At 46.2% G+C, this 8,438-nt stretch overlaps 1 protein-coding gene across 2 annotated transcripts; it reads left to right on the forward strand.

Annotated features, from left to right (window-relative positions):
• Positions 1–2,804: 2,804 nt before the first annotated feature.
• On the forward strand, positions 2,805–8,438 carry LOC125552552 (Transducin/WD40 repeat-like superfamily protein). Of its 2 annotated transcripts, none has more exons than XM_087518797.1 (5): positions 2,805–3,043; positions 4,602–4,700; positions 5,914–7,004; positions 7,096–7,363; positions 7,832–8,438. In XM_087518797.1, exons 1-5 carry the CDS (start codon positions 2,899–2,901, stop codon positions 8,119–8,121), a joined length of 1,893 nt encoding a protein of 630 aa, XP_087374923.1. In that variant the 5' UTR covers positions 2,805–2,898; the 3' UTR covers positions 8,122–8,438. The 2 variants fall into 2 exon arrangements, with proteins under 2 accessions (XP_087374923.1, XP_048572109.1); XM_048716152.2 differs by lacking the exon at positions 2,805–3,043 and adding an exon at positions 3,204–3,844.

Below are 8,438 nucleotides of genomic sequence, written 5' to 3' on the forward strand. Positions count from 1 at the left end.
TTCGGTGGCTACGGAGGCTTCTGGCGGCGGAACTCCAGATCTATTCTGCTCCCCGATAGTTTTAGGGTATATGGATATATATAGGTGGAAGAAATACGTCAGGGGAGCCACGAGGGTGGAGGGCGTGCCCAGGGGGGGTGGGCGCACCCCTGCCTCGTGCCTCCCTCGTTGCTTTCCTAACGTGCACTCCAAGTCTCTCGGGTTGCTTTCTTTCCAAAAATAAGTTTCGTGAAGTTTCAGGTCAATTGGACTCCGTTTGAAACAGAAACTGGCACTGGGCTCTGGGTTAATAGGTTAGTCCCAAAAATCATTTAAAATAGTATATAAATGCATATAAAACATCCAAGGTTGATAATATAATAGCATGGAACAATCAAAAATTATAGATACGTTGGAGACATATCAGGGCGCACCATGAGGGCCGGCCGGCCCCCTCCTCCCCTCCTTTATATACGGGGGAGGGGACACCCCATAGACACACAAGTTGACAATTGTTTTAGCCGTGTGCGGTGCCCCCCTCCACAGATACACACCTCGGTCATATCGTCGTAGTGCTTAGGTGAAGCCCTGCGCCAGTAACTTCATCATCACCGTCAACACGTCGTCGTGTTGACGAAACTCTCCCTCGACCTCAGCTGGATCTAGAGTTCGAGGGACGTCACCGAGCTGGACATGTGCAGATCGCGGAGGTCTCGTGCGTTCGGTACTTGATCGGTTGGATCATGAAGACGTTCGACTACATCAACCACATTCCTCAACGCTTCCGCTTTCGGTCTACGAGGGTACGTAGACACACTCTCCCCTCTCGTTGATATGCATCTCCTAGATAGATCTTGCGTGATCGTAGTTTTTTTTTGAAATATTGCGTTCTCCAACATTAAGTTCATGGAGAAACAGAGTAATGCAACAAGAACGATGACATGATGTAGACAAGATCTATTTATGTAGAAATAGACCGCATCGTTTTATCCTTAGTAGCAACGATACATACGTGTCGGTCCCCCTTCTGTCACTGGGATCAAGCACCGTAAAATCGAACCCACTACAAAGCACCTCTTCCCATTGCAAGATAAATATATCAAGTTGGCCAAACAAAACCCAAATATCGGAAAATAAATACGAGGCTATAAGCAATCATGCATATAAGAGATCAAAGAAACTCAAATAACTTTCATGGATAAAAGGAGATAGATCTGATCATAAACTGAAAGTTCATCGGATCCCAACAAACACACCGCAAAAGAATTACATCATATGGATCTCCAAGAGACCATTGTATTGAGAATCAAACGAGAGAGAGGAAGCCATCTAGCTACTAACTACGGACCCGAAGGTCTACAAAGAACTACTCACGTATCATCGGAGAGGCACCAATGGAAGTGATGAACCCCTCCGTGATGGTGTCTAGATTGGATCTGGTGGTTCTGAACTCTGCGGCGGTTGGAATTGATTTTCGTCGACTCCCCTAGGGTTTCTGAAATATTGGGGTATTTATAGAGTAAAGAGGCGGTCTGGGGGGCACCCGAGGTGGGCACAACCCACCAGGGCGCGCCTGGGCCTCCAGGCGCGCCCTTATGGGTTGTGCTCCCCTCGGAGTAGCCCCTAGGTGCTTCTTCAGCCCATTGGTTGTCGTTTGATAAAAAAATCCATAAAGAGTTTCGCTGCGTTTGGACTCCGTTTGATATTGATTACCTGTGATGTAAAAAATATGTAAAAAAACAACAACTGGCACTCGACACTATGTCAATATGTTAGTACCAAAAATGATATAAAATGACTATAAAATGATTATAAAACATTCAAGATTGATAATATAACAGCATGGAACAATAAAAAATTATAGATATGTTGGAGACGTATCACTACGCTTTTGGCAAACAAAATCGAATCATTGGTTCCAACATATCTATAATTGGTTCCAACAAACAATCAAGATAATTGGAGACGTATCACTACGCTTTACGGGATGAAGCGGCCAACGAAACAAAACAAAAACATTGGTTCCTGCGAAAAAACGTGTTGGCGACGAGGGCGCCTTCGGTTCTAGCACATCGCGTGGCTGATTGCATCATTTCCCGATGTTGGTTGCAACACAAGATGTTGTCGGTTCCAGCACAAAATCGTCGCAGTTGTCGTCCGTCTTTAAGACACAGACCCCTCGCCGGGGGCACCGGTTCTAGTATCTGGCTGGCCGGTCGCAGCAAAAAAGCGTTGCTATGACCTTCCACCGTAGCAAACCATCCCTCGCTGCTATAGCAGCTTGCAACACTAGGTTGTCGTCGTAGCTGGGAGCATCGCACCTCCCGCTCGCCGACAGTTGTGCTCCGCGCACCTTCGCAACTTCATGTGTGCCCCGAGGGGTCGCTAGCTCGCCACACACCCCTTCCATCGCCAGCGAGCTGTTGATTTGGAGGTAGGCCACAAGGGAGAGATACGTGGAGGAGTAGCTGGGGACGCACATGAGGGGGCGAGGAAGAAGAAAAGGAGCATTGGTGTGAGGAGATAAGAAAAGGGTGGGTGAGAGGATAAGGCTGCACACGGGCCACACGATCTACTTCGATTGAACGAATAGCACGCGACCGGCCGAGCGTTCCGCCGAACAGCCGTAAGGGATCATTTGCCTAATAGATATTACATAGTCAGTGAAAGCATATGCTGGTCACTGCACTCAAAAACTACAAAAACAAAAGCATGTGACAAGCACTCACACGGGCGCGATCGCGCTTTCATGTGCTAGTACTCATTTATTAAGTTCGCTATAAATATGGCACCCACAACGCTTCGTCGAGAAATGCTTATTACAACTGGCCCTGCTCGAGGTCCCCTGCCACTTTGTTTACTCTGTTCGCATGTGCTTGTCGCCTTCGCAGCGCCGCTCGGGAGAGGAAAAGGGTTACCATGGACGGCGAGACACACTTTTCTTCTGTCATGGGTAAGCCGGGAGGCTTCCTCTTCGACGCAAGGGCTTCGGCGGCCGCTTCGTCCCATAAGAGGGCTTCGCCGGCCGCTTTGTCCTGTAAGAGGGCTTCGTCGGCCGCTTCCGGTAAGGAGTTTGTTTTCACGCCGCTCCGCCTTCGCCGGCCGATTTGTCCGGGAGGGCTTGATGTGTTTTTTCACTCATGTTTTCTCTTCTATCCTGAATCTTTAATTTGCAACACACTCCATGAAAACTAAAAATAAACGGCCGGCCGGAGAGATGCCGTCGGGCAAGGCGCTCCCAGGCTTTCCACTTAGATCTGGACCAAAACCCTATAGTCCAGATCCTTTTTTTTTTGGCCCGCCTTGCCCTTCCGGCCATCCCCGTCTTCTCCCGCCGCCCGCCGCCGCCGCCGCACCCCTTTCCTTGCCCTCCTGGCCGCGCCCTTCCTCCCCTCTCGCGTGGCGGCGCCCCTGTTCCCGTCGCACCGCCCCCTCCCCTCGACATTCCACGCCCGGCCTCGCCCCTGCTTTGCCGGAGCCGCCGTTGCCTTCGCCGCGGTGCAGCGCGCCGCCGGATGTGGGCAGCATTGATTAGGACTGTGGTAGGAGGGTGTTAACATCAGGTTGCCTGGAAATTTATCGACTCGAACCCTAACGCGCGGCGGCGGGTCGAGGCCCTGCTCGTCCCCCGGCCCACTCCTGGGCGGATTCCCACCTCGTGAAATTCTTTTATCCCCCGGCGCCCCTCACCCTCACCCTCCATCCCCATAGTTTTCTAGGGCTTTAGGTCCTTCCTCCCCGCCTCGAGGGCTCGCCTCGGGGTTCCTTCGTTCGATCTCTGCTCTGCGGGTTCCTCGGCTTTCGCCCCGTGCGGATAGTGTCGCATCGAGGACGAGCGGCGGCGCGATGAATGTGCCCATAGTCGGTGAGTTTTCATCGCCCTGATTCCATCGAATTGGGTGAAATTCGTTGGTATCTTGCAGATTAGGGCTATTCTCGGGCTGATTTGAGGTGGTTTCGTTTATTTTTCGTAGGGTGGGGTTGGGCGAATTAGGGCTGCTCTGTTTTTGCCTAGTTTCCCCACTGTTTTAGGCGATTTCAGATGTAATTTCGGTGTTTGGGTGTCCATGTACAAATAACCTATTTCTTTTGCCCTAGAATGTAGCAGGCTGGATAGATACTGTAGTGATTATTCATCTGGTCTGGCGAGTGATTTTGGATTCAGTCTTTCAGACTTTCGGTGTTACCGCGGCATCCAGCTGAAGTTGAATTTTTGGTCTATTGCTTTGCTAAGAGTTGCAAATGTAAATTTGTGCATATGGCAATTTGGAAAAACTCTACAAGTGTTTGGCTTACAGTTTTGGAACGGCCAGTTTAGCAACCTACCTTATTGCTACGGTTCTGTTCATTTACTGTTTTTATTGATCGTTTTTAACATAGTTAAAAAAGGCACACCCAGGCAGGCGCTTAAGCGCGCCTAGGCTCTAGGTGAAAGCAAAATGCCTAGCACTTAATTGCGCTTAAGCGCGCACTTTGCTCAGAAAAGCGCAAGGCGGTGACAAATGCACAATTATGGGCTAGGGCGTTTTTAACTTTGGTTTTTAGCACTTCATTTTGTTTGAGAATGGAAAACTTTAGGATGTTGGAAGTAAATATCTATTATCTGTTCTGTGTATGTGTAGATCCGTTGCAAGGGGATTTTCCTGAGACTATTGAGGAATTCTTGCAGCATGGGAATATGAAATGCATTGCGTTTAACCGCAGGGGAACTCTCCTTGCAGGTAAATATCTATGCCAATTCCTGTAGAAGCATGTTTAGTTCTCTATTTTGTGCAAATATCATCTTAGTTAATATAAAATGCACTGCTTATTCTACGTAGTGCATGTTTAATGCTTATTAATCTTGTGAAAATTTCTTTAGTGGTAATGAAAGATCAAACTACTGATAAAGCAATTTCTGTTCCTCTTGTTTCTTGTGATCACCTCCTTTTTATTAGGCTATCTTGCCATGCCTGGTGAACAATGTGGTGTTACCATTCTTATATAATTTTCTTGTCCACTGGGAATGTGCTTACAAAGAAGTAATCTGTCTCTGTCTTTAGTGTTCTGCGTAGTCCACATCTGCTTATAAATGAGGATGAGTAGAGATCTGACAATAGGAGATTGATCATACTTGGTTCCTTTCTGCAAGATTCAATATTTAACTTGCCATTACCATGGTACAACACGATGATACGAATAATAGAATACTGTGTGGATTGGCTTACTTACTCGGTTACTCCCTGTCAACTTCATATTCCATCCATCCGCTTATTTAGGGCCAGTTTCCAAAATTGTAGGGCCGATTCCCTTCGATTTTGCATGCATCGTCTCCGTTTCCTAAAAAGCGCTGCATTTATTGATTGCGTGGGGGCATTACAAATCTGAAGAGGAGAGATTGATATCGTTTCTCTGCATGCCCGATATGAGCCATGATAATTGGGCAACAGTATTAACATGTACCCCCCCCCCCTCGAATTTCTCTCTGGGGCCTGTGATATACAATCGAATGGCCCCACGTCATTCCTGTAAGCTAATTCCGTAGGTGTTGCAAAGCTCCACAATTTAGCAGGGAGCTGAGCGGTGAAACACAATTAATGGACACAACTAATTAGAGGAAAATTATGTGCACTTGTTGGCCGAAACTGAATTCCAAATATTATTTCAACTTTCCGCTACAGCCTTGATATGAGAGATTTGAAAGTTGGCCCTAAAAATCTGGATGGAGGGAGTATGAAGTTGGCACATTCTTTTGTCTTTTCATAGAAAAGGATGCCTGAAAATTTGTGAATCGTTCAGGTGAGAAATATTATATCTGCAATAGAATTTTTTTAATTGTTGCAGATGTTTTTTTACCTGTGAAATTGCATTTGGTGCATTCCTATTTCTGTATGTACCCTGAATCTTACCATTAAATTGTTTCCAATGCTCAAGACTTCTGTTGAAACTTTGCAGCTGGATGTGCAAATGGTAGCTGTGTTATCTGGGACTTTGAAACAAGGGGACTTGCAAGAGAATTTCGTGATAAAGATTGTACTGCACCTATAACCAGTGTCAGCTGGTCTAAGTATGGTCACCGTTTGCTTGCCTCTGCTACTGATAAGTCGCTGACACTTTGGAATGTGGTAACTGGGGAAAAGATTGCCCGCATAACTCTTCAGCAGACTCCATTGCATGCCCGTCTTCATCCTGGTTCATCCATCCCATCTGTATGCTTAGCATGTCCTCTCTCTTCTGCACCTATTCTTGTTGATTTGAATACTGGAAGTACCATAGTCCTTCCAGTTTCTGCATCTGACAGTGGTAATGTCCCTTTACCTAATTCACGTAAATTTTCGGATGGTTCTCCTCCTTTTACACCAACTGCTGCAACGTTTGATAAGAATGGAGAGCTGATATATGTGGGCAATTCCAAGGGAGAGATATTAATTGTAGATTCAAAAGGCATCCAAGTACTTGGGTTAATTCCCATCCCAGGTGGAACAGTTGTTAAGGACATTGTTTTCAGCAGAGATGGCCAATATCTGCTAACGAACTCTAATGATCGTGTCATTAGAGTCTATGAGAATATTCTGCCCATTAATGGTTCTGGGAAGGAGATTGAAAAAATAATCACCAACAACAATAATGACTATGAAAGCAAGTATGAGAAGCTAAAAGCAAATGGTGCACGCTGCTTAGTTCTTTCTTGCGAAGTCTCAGATGCCATTGCAAAGGTACAGTGGAAGGCACCATGCTTCAGTGGTGATGCTGAGTGGATTGTTGGTGCTTCTGCAAGCAAAGGAGAGCACAGATTGCACATATGGGACCGAGCAGGGCGTCTTATAAAGATCCTTGAAGGTCCAAAGGAAGCTCTCATTGATCTCGCTTGGCATCCATTTGATCCTACAATTGCTTCGGTGTCTGTGGCAGGCTTAACATACATTTGGGCAAAGGAACATGTAGAGAATTGGAGTGCATTTGCTCCTGATTTTATAGAACTAGAAGAAAACGAGGAATATGTTGAACGAGAGGATGAGTTCGACATAAATGCATATGCAGAAAGGGTGAGTGACGATTCATTTCTTGTTTTTCTCAGTTGTTTGTAAAATGAAAGCATACACACATCCGGATTAATCCAAATCTTCTATGCTGCAGGTTGAAGAACTGATGATAGATCAAGATGCAGAGATTGATGTTGAAACATGTGAGAAGAACTCACCATTCAGTGATTTTGAGGACTCAGCAGACGAGATCATCTACTTGCCTGCTATTCCTTCCCCGGATGCTCCTGATGAGCAGCCAGACAAGTGCCTAGTAAGCTCATCAAAATTGGAGGACAGCAATCATTCTGGTTCCCCCCCATCCTCAATGGATGCTGTACAGAATGGTCTAGCCATTCCTCCCGCATCTAGTCCATTGGAAGGTAAAGCTGTAGACTATTGTAATTTCTCACTTCAGCAGTTTCTCATTTTGTGCCAGTTATGATTTGTTTTTCAGTCGAAATCTGCCAGCAGTGTTGGTTTATTTCCCATCGAACACAAAAACCTGCAGAATATCTCAAATAATAGCGCACCCATCTGGATGAGATGTTAACATAAGTTGGTCTTCATTTTACTTTAAAACCAAGTTGCAGCAGTGCACTGATTTTGTTGTATAGGTGTGATGTAAACCTGGAGTTATAGGCACACACACAGGGAAATATAAGATTTATATTATCATACATACAGACTATATAATGTTGAACCTGTATTGATGAATGATGATGTAATCGTAGCCAGGAATAGAATCTTGAAAACCTGAACCTTCTGACGTTTGCTTAATGCATTTATGGTTAACTGTTATCATCCTTCCCAAAATGAAGTACATTCTTGGTTTTTTGTTTCCCTGGCAGTTGTTGACAATTCCATGGCCGAAGAGCCATCAGCAGAAGCGGCAAACGCGAAGCGGAAGAGGAGGCTTTCAGCCAAGGGGCTGGAGATGCAGCAGGCTGAGAAGGTGAAGAAACCACCAATAAAGATGTCGTCCAACGGCAAGCCGTCGAAGCCCAAGAGCAAGCCGGTGGTGGAACCCGTCAACGGCAACAGCTCGGCCAAGATCAAGCAGCAGGTGCCGGAACCTGTCAACGGAAACAGCTCGGCTGCCGACATTGACGACGAAGCGACCGAGGACGACGAGATGTAAGCAAGCAGCTCGTATGTTTGACGCTGATGGCCAGTGCTGTTAATTTCATGCTGCCCTGACTGAAAGCAACGGTGAGGGCGTAGAGATAGGGTTATCACCTATGTTAATTAGTGTTCCCGTAGAAAGAAAGTCTGTCGTGGTTATGCCGAGACATGATAAACATCGTTTGCATATGTGCTGTGTGTAGTCTGAAGTCTGCTGTCGTTGCATTGATCTTGCTGTGTGTAGTCTGAAGTCTGCTGTCGTTGCATTGGTCTTGAGGTGAAGAAACCTGATCAGTATGGACCATGGTTATGCTTAATTCCTTTATGCCTGTA

This window comes from Triticum urartu, chromosome 4A (assembly GCF_056163025.1).
Source record: "Triticum urartu cultivar PI428250 chromosome 4A, HENAU_Tu73, whole genome shotgun sequence".
NCBI lineage: Eukaryota > Viridiplantae > Streptophyta > Magnoliopsida > Poales > Poaceae > Triticum > Triticum urartu.